Source organism: Panthera onca, chromosome D2, assembly GCF_046562875.1.
Source record: "Panthera onca isolate mPanOnc1 chromosome D2, mPanOnc1 haplotype 2, whole genome shotgun sequence".
NCBI classification, from domain to species: Eukaryota; Metazoa; Chordata; class Mammalia; order Carnivora; family Felidae; genus Panthera; species Panthera onca.
In genome coordinates this window covers 50,967,127-50,982,938 of record NC_138349.1, presented here as the reverse complement: position 1 = coordinate 50,982,938, position 15,812 = coordinate 50,967,127, and the positions used below count along the sequence as shown (strand labels likewise).

At 38.7% G+C, this 15,812-nt stretch overlaps 1 protein-coding gene across 1 annotated transcript in view; it reads left to right on the top strand.

The window, feature by feature from the left end:
* LRMDA (leucine rich melanocyte differentiation associated) overlaps nucleotides 1-7,899 on the top strand; it is a 1,023,158-nt gene extending 1,015,259 nt beyond the window's left edge. The window contains exons 7-8 of the mRNA XM_081790523.1: nucleotides 4,960-5,041; nucleotides 7,554-7,899. Of these exons, the coding sequence (XP_081646649.1) occupies nucleotides 4,960-5,039 (80 nt within the window). The 3' untranslated portion in view covers nucleotides 5,040-5,041; nucleotides 7,554-7,899. The remainder of the gene's footprint in view (nucleotides 1-4,959; nucleotides 5,042-7,553) is intronic.
* Nucleotides 7,900-15,812: the final 7,913 nt, after the last annotated feature.

Below are 15,812 nucleotides of genomic sequence, written 5' to 3'. Positions count from 1 at the left end.
TAAGCTTCTAGTGATCGCAAACTGATCAAAATCTGTCATCACACAGCAACACTTGCATTTGTTATAATAGCATTTAAAATGATTATCAAAACTAATATTAATAATGGTAATAGAATTGATAGTTTTTACTTTCTTTTACAAATACGAATTTATTGGTCCAGCCTATCCTCGATCATCGAATAAATTTTTGTGTTTGTATGTTTGTAGGTGTCTAGATTATTCTTGTTTCACAGCTAAGATACAAATCGCCAACCATTTGAGAGAAGACACTCACGCTTCTATTTAGTCTTGAGCTCTGTGGAATCTGAAGTTAATGCGACCGACCAGGACTCATATCAAAGCTAACTGGATAGGGACTAGTTTGTGGGAGGTGTTTCCCAGCACTGGGTGTAAAATACAGGTTGCAGGAAAGTTAGTGGAACTTCTTTCCTTGGAGATTTTGAGGTCCAGCAGAACTCCTCTTCTTTATATTATGAGAATGTGGGCTAGATGGGTCTCAAGAGCTTACTTAGTCAAAGTCAAGTTTTTGATTAACTGACTATTGGATTTTCCTTCTCCATCAGGCACTATTGGATCTGACATCCTTATTGTCATAAGGGAAGCATTTGAAAATACTAAATCACACATTTCAGAACAAGAATGAAGTTCCAAGATTATCTGGCCCCTTGCCTTCATTTTACAAATGGGGAATGCAGCTCAGTAAGGAAAAGGGACATATCTGTGGTGACATAACCATCAGGCATAGAGCTAGATTTAAGTATTGGTCTTCTCCCACCTCTCCTTACTAAATAGGAGAAATGCACCTGGCAGGGCAAGTTTGTCCGGGAGATCAGGGAATCCTGGGGTCTTTGCTGGACTCTGCATGAGTGTGCAAGGAATTTCTACTCAGGACTCTCAGGGTCTTCCCCCAGCGAAGTCTGGTACTGCCCCAGCCCTCACAGCCGTACAAGGAAGAAAAGAGGCTGTTTTCCACCCCCTCAGGCAGCCCCAAGGTCATAACTTAACCTGCATAATTAGAACATCCATTCCAGAGGGGGAAACATTTAAAAGATAAAGGACCTCTTTAAAAGAGATTCTTCCCAATACATTTTTTTCATAATTATAGTTTTAAAAGCTTATGGTGATGGGAGAGCTGGCTACTTAAGAAAAATTAGGAGTCTCATTTGGCAGGAGAAGATTCCCCAGGGGACAGCACACTGTCATTTTTCAGGGCCCCTGAAAAGAAACCCCCACACAGACAGATACATGTCAGCCTGATGCACGGCAAGCCTGCTTCACTTATTATGGCCAAAGCCAGATATTTTAATTAAAAACACTACACACGCCATTAAATGTGTTGTTCCCCCTGCCGTCCCAAGACGTTATAGTTCGAGGAGATACAAACAAGTGAATGCATTACAGATGTACCCGGAAACCACCGCCTACTGAGTCACAACCAGCGGGTTCCCAAATTCCAGGCTCGGAGCGCCTCCCTGTCAAAATGTTCTTTGCAAGCAAACTGTTCCCTCTGTAATTTTCACAGTTTATGGCAGTTGCCATGACGGGAGAATAGGGCCATGGGGAGGCGGGGGAGAGAAACACGCTGCCTGCCACCTCACTTAATTTATAACCAGATTCCATTATTTTACAAATAACCTTCATGATAAATAAAGTCCTATGGCCACACATGGGATTGTGGTTTTGTTTTGTTTTGTTTTGTGTTTTTTTTTTCCCCTTCCTTGTTAATGTTATTTATTTATTTATTTATATATTTTTGGAGCACTAAAGTCCCACGTGAGGGATAATCACCTCCCGACTGTGAGCTCCGGTAGGATTCTCAACAGAGGCAACACTTGCTTAATTTAAGCAATTGTAGGGGGTGTGAGTTCAAACATTTCAGCCGATTTTAACTGTCACTAGCCAGACCACCTTTCTCCCCAGGAGAGCACCAGCAGCTGGATTTCATTTTTGGCCGCCAGGCCGCCATCCCCGTGCCTTCCTGGAGCAGCCCACAGACTGAGCGCCTTCCCTTTAAGGATTTTATTCAAGGTGACAGCTCCTCGCACGTTGGCAGTCCGATCACCTCAAGTAGCCGAGATAGCAGGGGGCTGAGTGTGCTCCTCCTGCAAAGTCCAAATTTAGATTGACTGAGGTTATCCTTAGGCCCCTTGACCCCAAGTGCTCTGACAGAACAGGGCTGCCCGGAACTTACAGCAGCGAGTGTTGTAATGATGTCTGGGGAGAAATGCTCTGCAGGAGCAGGCGGAGAAGACCCCAAGTGATAGGGAATGATGTCAGCTTTCGTTAGAGCCGCAGACAGTGTTAGAATATCCTTGGCATAATATGGCACCGGTATCTCTGTCAGCATCTCTGTTTTCTGTCACTGCACACAATCCTGGGCCTGTCTCTAGCCCTGACAGTGTCTTTTCAGATCAGGTTATTGCCAGCACAGAGACTGGCTCTGCTCCCCACCACACAGCCTTTTGTTTGAAGTCTGCCCTTTTGTCATCAATGCACTTGATGTCTATTTAAACCTGACGGTGAGTGCGGTATCTGTTTTCCCGTCAAGAGATCATTGACAATATTAATACCTCATGTCCTTGCCTCATTTTCCAAGCTCTGACACCTCGCCAGTCTCCCGCATTCATCAAACAGCCCTCTCTCCCCAGGATGTCTATAAACATTCTTGCTTCCGGGCCCAAAGGAACAGGGCAGGCCTTAAAAAGGACTTTCATCAGTACCAACCAGAAAGAAGGCCTGGGGAACATGGCTCAGAATACTTTACCTCCCTCCACATTACAGCCCAGGTTCCAGGAGTAGCCAGCTTATTTCCAGGATGGGACTTGCCATCCACGTGGTATCTAGGCAAGATCTGGAGTTGATGGTTACCAAGGAGAGAGGGGAGAGTCAAGAAATTCAATCCCAGAACACACTGGAGGATTTACTGGAGGGAATGCACCCGGCTCGTGGGTAGTGTGTGTGTGTGTGTGTGTGTGTGTGTGTGTGTGTGTGTGTGCGTGCATGTGTGTACATGCCCGTGTCTGCCTTTTGTTCTTTAACTCAAGAGAAAGACTGTATTCTTTATGATATCTGACAGCCCTATCCATTTCTTTTCATAAAAATTCATGCTGTCCTGGTACTGTAGAAAGAAATTAACATCCTTGGCCTCGTCCTTCCAGATTCTTGAGGGTTTGTTTGAGTCAATTATGTTTAAGGAAGCCCTTTGTGGATTTTCAGAAATATCTGAGACACTCCCACCCAGGCCTCTAGGGGATGCTGTTCCTGGAACAGAACCTGACAAGCCAAGCCTGACCAACAGACCAGTTCCCAACGTTGGTGACAACATTAGTACAACCGCAGGGTTATGTAATTGCAGTGAAGGGAGCTGTTTGGGGCCAATAGCCAAAGGAATACTTTTCAGCCCAAGAAGCGTCTCAGGAAGGTTTTCTCGAGGCTTGATGTTTCCAAGCACCTAATTTCTGAAAAGCAGAAATTAGGGATTTGGGCCAAGGAGAAAGCATGACCAAGGGGGGGTCCACAGTAGCCTTGTTCACAGAAATGTGACAAATAGAACTTAATGAGAGCAAGCCCAAGACCAGTTTGAGACCATGAAACAATGTCATCCTCTCCCCTTTTCCAACTCTTGAGAGATTCTGCAATCCCAGTCATTCCTAAATTTGTCCTAAGCCATCCAAACCATGAAACATCTGCCCTGTCCTTAAAGGTTTCTAAGAGCCATTTTTAATCCTTATTTAAGAATAATGTTTAAAGTTCTACAGTAGAGAAACATCTCTTATACAATCCCAAAAATATTTACTACTTAGAATTGCTGTGAAGAACCTGGATAATTTCTAGTACTAATTTACCCCCTATGAACATTAGATGGTGATTGTTGGTTTCACACTATCAAACAGAGAGACAAATAATCATGCATATAGGTAGCTATTTTTACAGGCAGATTTGTGGCTCATGAATTAATGTTTTATGGACACTCCTTTGCTTTTTTCTGGTTATGCACACTTCAGAGACTCAAGTGCTCTTAGTAATAAGGCAACTCTATGAAGCTGAATTTTAAGTTAGTTTTTCTAAAATTAGAAGAAGAAAACACAAGATGGCAAAAAGCAAACTGTAATTATAAATGTTTTCTTTGAGGAAGACTGATTTGCCCTTAATAATTACGCAAAGCTTCCATAATAACTGTGGCAGGTAATTTCTTATGGATATTTAGAATAAATATTGAGTTGGTTAGAAGATTTGACCCTATTCTAGGGGTATTTTTCATACTTAAATTCTCCTACAGTCTCCTTGAATGAAACAAAAACTGTACGTAGAGCCACAAGATTATTTAAACTAAAACTAAAGATGAAAATCAAAGGCATTCCAACCTGAGGATTTATTTCAGGCCTCCTGTAAGAAGAAGCCCTTTAATGTCAGAGGCTCTTGTTACTTTTCATGTGGCACTTTGTCAACACCATCACTCTTCCTCGATCATCCAGTATGTGCTTGATGCCTCCTGGAATTTAGAAGATTCTCCCTGAAAGTTAATAGTATTGATTCATGATAAAGGACTTGAAAAGAGTCACATTCTAGGAAGATTGTTTTACATCTTTTGCTTGGGCCAGACCCGTCTAGAAAGTCTTAATCTTCCATTTTCAGAAACTCTACTAAGGGACCCCAGAGAGGGAAAGGGTTATTATTCTTTATTTTGAGGAGTACTTGGCCAAACTAGAAAAGTCTATGAAATGTGGAGGAGAATTTGTGCAGGAAACATGGGATTCCTAGGTGCCTGTGCTCTGGTGATATTCTACTTGAATGTCAACTCTGAGGACAAGAAAGTAGGGTCCTTCCCTCCTGGGGCTTAATCCATTTGCTGCTACCCACCGGATCTGTGACCATGTTGCATATCTGCTTTACTGCACCTATGTTTCCTTGCTGTACTAATTGTGCCGTCTCTAAAGATGTGTTTCCTTTTCTTTGCAGGTGTCCTGGGGAAGTGTCGCTATGTTTACTATGGGAAAAACTCAGAAGGCAACAGGTTTATCCGAGATGACCAGCTCTGATGGCAAGTTCTGAATGCTTTAGCCTGTGTCATGAGAATAAAAGAAAAAGGGAAAGTAAAAATAAAGAAAAAAAACTAAAGGAAAAAAACAATGGCCCACATCGCATGTCTGTGGGAAGGCTGTGACTTCAGCTTTTGGTACCTTCTGCTGACTTTGCCAGGCCTGTCAAGATCATCCTTCTGCCTTAGACTGAGTGGTCACATAGAGATTGACATGATTGCCCTTAAGCAGGTCTCATCCACTAGGGTGACAGACAGCGGCGGCGAAGCACCAGGGCTGACAGGAGGAACACCATGATAGATTGCCTGGCCCCTCCACTGCTCACAGGGGAGCAGAGGTCACACCTGGGGCCTCCCTGAGCATGCTCGTTGGCCGTAGTCAAGCGAGAGAGACTGTGTCTTCAGCTTGCCTATTGAGTAGAGATCCCTCTGATACCATTGTGCTGTGGGGTTTTTTTTAGTGAAATAATCACAGTTTGGAGGAAGGCCACCCTCCCTTATTCACCTTGAATTTTAATCCCTTATATTCTGCACACACCCACACATTCCAACAAAACGCATACCATCCTTTAGCATCTTTATTACAGGTAGTGCATTTTGGCTTGCAGTTTTTCAGAGAACTGAAGGTTCTCAGCCAGGTCATACATTTATGGCTGATTTTGTGTTCTTACAACTGGAGTAAATAGCTTTCCTTAAATCCCTAACTACAAAAGCATGGACTCTGTCTTGTTTTGTACATTTCTAAATCCACTTCTTGCCCTGAATACTAGGCAATGTCAGGCATCTTTCCCAGCACCAAGTTCTGATTGCACCAAGGACTCTGATTTATTTATGTATGTATTTATTTATTTTTAACAACACATACATCCAGCTATGCCTGTGGCCATATTTGTAGTTTGGAGCTGGCTTGCTCCTTTGGGTGCTATTTAAAGGTAGGGAGGTGATGAAAACAGAGTGATGGGTCAGGAAGTTAAAAAAGAAAGTGAAGACTATAGAAAACACCCACCAGACTGAACAGTTTTTAACAGAAGGCACAAACCTTTGAGTTTGGTATCTTCCTCAGCACCTCTCAGAACCGAAATCCATAGCTTTTGAGATGGTCTTTGTGTGTCTTTGGCTATATTCCAGCACTGTTACAAGGACAATAAGCACAATCATACCAGTAAGGTGGCTATCATTTCATTTAATGGAATGATACACAAGTAAAATCACTCCAGAAAAGTCTTTGAAAGGCTGATTGCTCTTGATGCAATCGCATTTATTTTTGCTTCTTCTGTTTAGACCAGGTGTTCATTGGCTTGGATCTCTCAGTATTAGGTTAGATTGAGGGCAACGAAACTTCAAAGAGAATTCTTCCAAGTTATAGATACTACATAACTAGAGAGTCACTACTGTAAAAGTCTTTGGGGACTCAACATCCCTCAGGACCCAAGAAGAATCTGCTTTCTCAGTTCTAGACCATTTAAGGGGCCTCTGGCCTCCTGAGTCAACTTAGTCTTTGAATGACTTGCAATAAGGCAGGCAGGAATCCCTTTTGTAGGTTATGCAAGTTAAACAGTTATTGAGACAAATTTTGATCAAAATCCTCGAGGCCATTAATAACTAGAGGATATTAAATGTTTGCCTTTATCTCTCAAATTCATCAATAACCAGAGCTGAGTACCTTTTCACTGTTTGATCTACAGAACAACATTGAGATGGTGCTTTAAATTAGCTGCATTAAGTCCCACCCTGTTCTTTGTTTAGAAACACCAACACATGTTTTGTCCATGGCATATTACGGGCAGCCAGATTTCTGTGCAAGGGCAGCTAGACTAGTCCAATGTCATATTTAATCTAGCGGCACATATATCCTTGTCTTTATAAAAGGCTTTAACCCTGCCTCAAACAATAAAAAAGCACTTGTGAACTGACCACAGAATTTTTCCATCTTTATTTTTCTTACTTGTTTACTTTTCTTAATGTCAGAACCATTTGTATCATGCACAGGAATGTCTCCCTCAATGCGAGCTTTGGAGGCAAAAAAATACTTTTGGAGTGAGTTATTGACCACATTGTTTCCTTCTCTTTGGGTTGTTTATTTTCTTCCAAAATGGTGTAATAACTTTAATTAAAATTAGCTTTAATTATAATTTACGTAAAGGCCATCACCATGATATATTCATCTTAATGATAGAATGAGTATGAGTTTTGTTTCTTTTAAAAAGGGATAATGATAATGAATCAGTGTTGGACTGTTTACAGTTATACTGTTTGTTAAGCAAGATTTGCTGTGCTACAGCTAGAATTTGGTCTGAATTCGTAGAGGAGGAAGCAATGTTGCATGCTAAAATCTATAAGAATTTCCCAAACCTTGTTTTTTAAAGTAGAAAATTAGAAGGTAATGAATTCAATCAAAGCTCAGAATTCTTACATGCCCCCAATTTCCCCTTGCTCCTTTTGCCTTATACCCTATTCCTCTGAGTTTTCTCTTAGGAGATCATGGTATCTGACATCCCTGTATCCTCTCTCCCAGGACACCGATCTGCCTTGAGTGCCCCTGCAATAGAAGGCCATCCCGGAGTCCTCTGTTGCCTCTGCAAAGTCAGGGCGGACTGTCTTTTTCCTAAGTAATGCAATTTTATAGAACAATTTGTTCCTTGGGGAATAATGTTTTAGATTGTGGGGAATCCTATTAAAAGTACAACTATTACAATAATTTGCTTTTACTTTTACCAGCCTTGCTCATAAACCCTCCATCTGTTTGTTGCTTTAAATAGAGGCACATTATAAGAGATTATCACTCGATCAGGCGACACGTCTGAGTGTTGTGCATTTTCACATATTCATGTATACTAAGGAATAAAAGAAAGCAAACCAGAGATTCCAGATGAAAGGTTTTGCATTTGTTTTATTTTGTTTTGTTTCATTTTGTTTCATTGTGTGTGTGTGTGTGTGTGTGTGTGCGGGTTCCAGCAGAGATGTGTCTTGCACATCTTTAAGGGAAAATCTTTCTTGCTGCTCCTAAGAAATAACCTGGCTGTCTTTTTCTTCTTTGTTAATATGCAGATCAAAAACAATCCACAGGGCTCTTTTCATCAAAAGCAATAGCAGTGTTCAGTAGTTGCTACATAAAAGCAGCCTAAGTCAGATCTGAGTCACTACCTAATGCCAAGGGTGGACAACAGAGGGTCCATTGAGACTCTCCCATGGTGTCTATCCATTGCAGCTGATCCAGTGTGACATTCACCATCTGCTTATCCCAGTTCTGTTTCCAAGAAGCTTTGCTGAAGAAGGGTGTTTCCATTACTTGTTCTCCCTCTAACTTGTCCAAATACCATGTGGTAAACTACCATGACTAGGACCTGGAAAGGAAAATGAGACCAGAGGAGCACAAAACATGCTGGTTACTTATTTGTAGGACAAACAGACCATCAGCCCATAGTGCAGTACTTCCAGTGCGTCAGTAAACACTTCAGGGATTTGAAGAATATCAGAAAACACAGCCACTCTCCAAGGATACTGTCTTCCTGTATGTTTACCTGTAATTTTCCAGCATTAGTAGTCCTCCTTTGGGGAACTGTAACGTTAATTTGTGGATGAAGTAGGTAATGTTATGTTATTTGTACATATTAACATATTAGCATGTGTAAATTTTTCTAAAGCAGCACGGAATGTGGCCTGGAGAACATGCAACCTAGGACAAGGGAGTTTAGCTGAGAAACAAAAGAAGACATTTAAGTATGGAATGTGTCTGGGAGTGAGTTGCTAAAGTAGGGGTGATGTATATGGTAATAAATGAAATTATACCAAAGGAGAGCATGAGGCAGAGTGTGGAATTGGAAGTGTGGGCTCATCGTAGACAGGGATAAATCAGGAGCTGAGGAATAATGAGAAAGGAAGTGAATAGACAGGTTTGATTTTTTGTTTGTTTGGTCTTTTTTTTTTTTTTTTTTTTTTTTTTTTTTGCCAATTAGAAGGGTTGCTGATGTTCAGCCCTAGAGTGATATTGAGCAACATCTCCTCCTCAAAATGGAATCATCTTTGATATAAGTGAGGAGTGCCACTATTCAGTAATGTTTTACAGACTACTCTGCCCAAGACAATGGAACAGTGAAGAAAAGATGGATTACAAAGCCCTGTGGGCTTAACTAGCCATATGTGTGCTGACTGCCTACGGACAAAGATGACTATGGCATGTAGTTAATATTCAACAAAAACCAGCATCCTAAGGTAAGTTCCCTTGCTGCTTGGACCAGCTGAAATATAAGGGAAACACTTGTCTGGGCAGTTACATCAAAGAGAGAAAATAGTTTCACGCTCTTGCCAAACCTTCATATGTTCATTAAGTTCAGGTAGGAGGTAGAGGGCTTTCTTGATGATACAACGCAGAAGTCAAGAGTTTTAAGGAAAACAATGAAGGCCTCTGCATGGGGCTGACGATGCTGCAAGAGGAAGATGCTGGTAATAGGAGTTGACTGTCCCTAGGTTCAGGCAGTAAAGGGTAGCTCAACCTATAGGACAAGTGGATGACACTTAAGTTCAACTGGATAGCTTCAATTAGCATGTAGAATAATCTGAAATAATTGTTTACATTTTTTCACATCAATTACCTTAAACCAACGTTTCCTCTTCCATGTTGGAATAATTCCTTCAGTCTTCGAAATAGGAATGGATTTGAAAGGTACTGGGAATAATTTCCTTTAAATACTACTTTTCAATTTGACTCCTTGTGATAAGAGGGACAAAGGTGGCTCATGGTGGGCTTTACCACAATATTTAGACTATTAAGTTATGGAGCTTTGAAATAGGTAAGAATTAATATACATTATCCATTCACAGAGGTTACTAAATCATAGTTTAATGATCCAGGCATACTTCATTTTATTGAGCTTTGCTTTATTGTGCTTTGCACATATAAATTGTGTTTTTTCCCAGTTGAAGGTTTGCAGCAACTCTGCGTCGAGCAAGTGTGTTGGCATGATTTTTTCCAATAGCATTTCCTCACTTTGTGTCTCTGTATCACATTTCACTAATTCTCACAATATTTCAAGCTTTTTTCATTGTTACTATATTTACTGTGACGATCTGTGATCAGTGGTTATGGCTCGCTGAAAAGCTCAGATGATGGTGAGCACTTTTTAGCCATAAAGTATTTTTTTAATTAAGGTATTTACATTTTTTTTAAGACATAATGGTATTGCACACTTAATAGACTACAGTATGGTGTAAATATAATTTGCTTGCACTGGGAAATAAAAACTTTCATTTGACTTGCTTTATTGCGAGAGTCACTTTATTGTTGTGGCCTGGAACCAAACCTGCAAATCTCCGAAGTATGCTTATATTCACCTGCTCCGTTCTATCCTTAAAGCATCAAAGCCAACAAACCCAGATTCTATGCCCATGCCCTGTGCATTTTCCATACGTATAAGCTAGACAAGCATGTTTTCTAGAAATCCCCCTTTTCCTTTTTGCTTCCAGCTGGTTTAATCTATTCTTATCTCTTTGATCATATATTCCTTTCCATATGTCTGACTTTAGTGTCACTTCTAATTTTGTCCGTTCATTCTCATTTAGTTTTAGTAATCTTTCAGACATTCCTTGTGGCTTGACTATTTCTACCTTGGGCCTTTGCACTGCTACTCAGATCTTTACTTTCCTCAATCCTTTGATGTCCCCAGTTGCCTTGGGTAAGAAATTCCATTCCAGGTTGCTGTAATCCCAGCCCTGACTAGTTCACACCCCTTGGGGAAGATTGGGGTGGGGTGGGGATTGGACATCACTTGCTTGATGTATATTTAAAAATCCTTAGTCCTGTTAACACTCAACACTGGTTTAATTTCCAGCTAAAAATCCTAAACTGTGGCTTATAGCTGGCTTCATTACTGAAGGCTAAGTTTTATCTGTGAGGGTTTCTCTTATCTTTGCATTTTACCTATTTAGCTATTAAAGCAATCCCCAGTGGTTTTTAGTTCTTCTCATGAAACCTATTTTCCTCTTCTGCACAGTTTGGCAGAAAGCAGGTAAGACTACGGCCTTCTGTTCATCAATGCCTGTATATGAGAAGAACGGACCCCACATTTGCCTTTCCTCCAATTATATAGCACCTAAAGAGAACCGAGAACTAGTGTGCATGTGGATATATATGTAACTCCTTCTTTTTATACAAATGGGTACATATACAATATCCTGTACCTTTTTTTTTTTCACTTAACATACCTTAAAGAACAAAGATGAATGATGTGATGGTTAATTTTATGTGTCCACTTCAGTGCCCATGGGATGCACATGTTAAACATTATTTCTGGTTTCACCATAAGGATGTTTCCAGATAAGATTAGCGTTGAACAGGGGTGGGGGAGGGGACTCAGTAATGTAGATTTCCCAATGTGGGTAGGTAGCATCCAATCCCTTGAGGACCTGAAGAAAACCAAAGGTGGAGAAAAGAATTTTCCCCTTTTTTCCTGCCTCACTGCTTGAGCTGAAAACTCATCTTATCTTCTCCCACCCTTGGACTGAGATTTACACCATTAGGTCTCCTGGTTCTCAGGCCTTTGGTTTCTGGCTGAAAAATGGCACTGATTTCCTGGGTCTCCAGCTTGCAGATGGTAGATAGTGGAACTTGTCAAACTCCATAGTCTCATGAACCAATTCCTTATAATAAATGCCATATAATCCTGAAAAATATAGGCAGTATAATATTGCTAAAAGAAATGCTAAATCAAAAAAAGATATTATGATCTTGAGTGTATATATATATATATATATATACACACATATATACACACATATATATACATATATACACATACCTATCAATAGCCCATATTGATAATGTGAAGAGAAATAATGTGAGAGTGATAATGTGACAATGTTAGAATAATGTGAAGAGAAAAATAAGCAATTTTAGTTGAAAATTTGTAGGCATTTATTATGCAGAGTGTTTCAAAAGTCTTAGTGAAGTTTTATGCTTTAATGACTCTGGAAATTTAAATGCTCCAGTTACAAATATATCACTTGATAGTATAATTATTTATATTACCCTTCTACTTATTTATTTTTGTGGGTTTGAAAAGTAAATTTTTAATTTTAACTGATTTTGGTGTAATAGTTTCTGAATGACGTTTTCTCAATGGCTCAGTGGTGGAAATCTACTACTTTGCCACCTAGGTCACTTGATCTGTTTCCATTAGACTTTTTCTTGTGGGGTCATGTTCAAACTGTCTGTCATGTGTTTATCAACACCTCCTTCTTGGAAGATCTTGAGGCCACGATTATAAACACTATTCTTTCAATTGCTGAGCAACAGCTGAGAAAAGTTTTTACAAAATTTGAAAATTGACTAGAGTGATGTGTAGCACAAGACAGTAGTTATATTGAATTTTAGTAAGAAACATAGTGGGGTACCTGGGTGGCTCAGTCAGTTGAGTGCTGACTTTGGCTCAGGTCATGATCTCGCACTCCATGAGTTCAAGCCCCACGCTGGGGTCTGTGCTGACAGCTTAGAGCCTGGGGCCTGCTTTGAATCCTGTGTCTCCCTCTCTCTCTGCCCCTCCCACCTCTCAAAAATAAAATAAACAAAAAAATTTTAAAAACTAAAAGAAGAAACGTCATTATTTTAAAATATAAATAACTTTTCAAATAGTGTTAATGTAAGTTAGTAGGACTTACACATCTGAAACAATATAAGCTTAAAACTGCATTAAGACTCAGCACTCCCTGAATAATCTAGATATGAAAACTTGGTTTTAATGTGTTAATAAATGTCTCTGTGAATCTATGGTTTACCTTTTAACTTTGTTATCTTTGGGGAGGAATAGTTACAATTTTGATGTGATCAAATTTCTTAATTTTTGCAATATATATGTGAGAGAGGTGTAGGACTGTGATATGTCCGTGGCCATTCTTCAGTACTTGAAATCATAGTTACTCTGTCAAATTGTCTTCTAAAAGCTATACAGTCTTGTCCTGCATATTTAGGGGTTCACTCCATCTAGAATTTGTGGTGGTGTGATGCAGAGATAGAATTGGACTTTTTGAGTACATGGCTGGCTTATTATTCCACTTCATCTTTTCTCTCCTTCTCGATGTCAACTCTGTCATGGCCAAATTTGCATATACACCTGGAATTATTTCTGGGCTTTCCATTTATTCAATGTGTGTAATTACCCTATTCTAATTGCTATAGCTGTGCAATTTCTTCTTCTTCCCCTCTTTCCTTCATTCCTGTCTTCTTTCCTTCCTCCTTACTTCCTTCCATCAACTTTGTTAATTATATATATGATTTCCTGCAACAAAACACCAAGTATCTTCTTTATAAGTTTAAAGTTCAGTGAATTATGCCAACTACATTCGTATGATGACAATGCCAATCAAGATATGATTCATTCCTATCACCCCTGCAGGTTCCCTTATACTCCATTAAGGTCAGAACCCCTAACCCTACTCAACAACTAATTTACTTCTGTTACTATAAATTAATTATTTTTCTTTTTCATGAATTGTATATAAATGGAGTCATACAGCATATGCTTATTTTGTGGCTGGGTTCATTTGCTCAGTATTATATTTCTGAGATTTATTCACATTGCTGCCTTTTACTACTGAATAGTATTCCCGTGTATGAAGATACCACAATTTTTTCTCCATATTCCTTTGTGGACATCTGCCTTTCTTTCAAGTTTTGGGGTAATAACTTTTCTTTTATTGTGGTAAAATACACATAACATTAAATTTACCATAGAACCATATTTAAGTGTATAAATTAGTGGCAGTATGTTCAGATATTGTATAGCCCTCACCAATCTCCATTTCGAAATTTTTTCCTCATTCTCAGTAGATGACTTAAACAACGACTCCCATTTCCCTCTCCTCCCAAACCCTAGTAAGTAACCTTTATTATACTTTCTGTGTCTGTATGAATTTGCCTATTTTAGGTTATATGTGGAATCACATAATATTTATCTTTCTGTGTCTGGCTTATTTCACTTAGCATGATGTTTTCCAAGTTGATCCATGTTGCAGCATGTAGCAGAATTTCATTTGTTTTTAAAGATGAATGATAATCCAGTGTATGTATATACCATGTTTTGTTTATCTACTCATCTTCATACATTTTGGGGTTGTTTCAGCTTCTTGGCAATTGTGAATAATGCCACCCTGACCATGAGTGTACAAGTGTCTAAATCTCTGCTTTCAATGCTATTGGGTAGATTCCCAGGAGAGGGATTGCTGGATCATATGGTAATTCTATGTTTAACTTTTGGGGAATCCACCATACTGTTTTCCATAGCAGCCACACCATTTCCAACCACAATACACACAGGTTCCGATTTCTGGAATTTTTGTTTGTTTTTTGTTTTACAATATCCATTTAGTGGTGTGAAGTGGTGTCTTGTGGTTTTGATTTGCGTTTCCCTTATGATTCATGCTATTGAACATCTTTGCATGTGCTTGTTGGCTATTTGAATATCTTATTTGGAAAAAAAATGTATTCAAATCCTTTGCCCATTTTTTGTTTTCATTCTTTTATTTGTTATTTATTCAAATAATAGTTAACGTATAGTGTATGCCAATACCACACTGTCTTAATTACTGCAGCTTGAAGTATTTTAAATAATGCTACTGTGAACATTCTTGTTCATGCACTTTTTTGGATATATTTTTATTAGTTTTGGGTGTATACTTAGCTGTATAGTTTCCGGGTTATATGCTAGATGTGTTTTTTGGCTTTATCTAAAACCTCCATATTGTTTCCAAAGAGGTTGTACCATTTCACACTCTCAACAGCAGTATATGCTCTACATACATGCCAACATTTAGTGTTATCAGGCTTTTAAAATTTTAGCCATTATATTTTAGCCATTATATTTTAATATAGTATTGGATTAAATCCAAACTTTTAAAATAAAATCCAAATTTTTAAAATAAGGAAAAAGGTTTACACATGCACACATTTTTTTCTAATTCTGATATTTACCATTTTTTTTGTGTTCTTTGCAGAAATCTGAGTCTCCATTTAGAAACATTCTTTAGCATAAAGAACTTCCTATAACATTTCTTATGGTATGATTTGCTTATGATAAATTCTCTCAGCTTTTGTTTAGAAACGGCCTTATTTTACCTTCATTGTTGAAGGATATTTTCATTGGATATAGAATTATAGGTTGACACTTTTTTTCTTTTAGCACACTAAATATGTCATTTTACTGTACTCTGTCTTATTTCTGATCTGTAGTCGTTCTAATGTTTGTCTTCTATATATAATATGGCTTTTTTTTCTGGTAGTTTTTAAGATTTTCTCTTCAACACTGGTTATTCAGCAATTTGATTATTATGTGCTGTGGTATGGTTTCTTTTTGCTCAGTCTGTGTAGGGCTTGTTGAGCTTCTCAAATCTGTGGGTTTCTAGTTTACATCAAAATTGGAAAGGTTTAGGTATGTGTTTTATTTTTAGAAATTCATTGTTTCCAGATTTTCACACTCTCCTAGCTTTAAAAAAGTTTCCTAACTTTAAAAAAGGTTTATTACCAGTAGTTTATGGTTGTAAGTTTCCTGTTTTTTGTACCTGATGAATTTCATTATGTTTGTTTATAATTTTTCTTCTCCTCTCCTCATCCTCTGTTCTTTGTTCTAGTTCTCCTCTTCCTCTTTTTTATTGGTATTTTTTTTGCCAAGATGGCACTTGATTCTCTATGCTGTGGAATCTATCAGACAATTTCAAATTTATCTTTGTTAAGAGTCAGTATTACCAATTCCAGAGCACATTTTATGTTAATTTTCTGCTTATAATT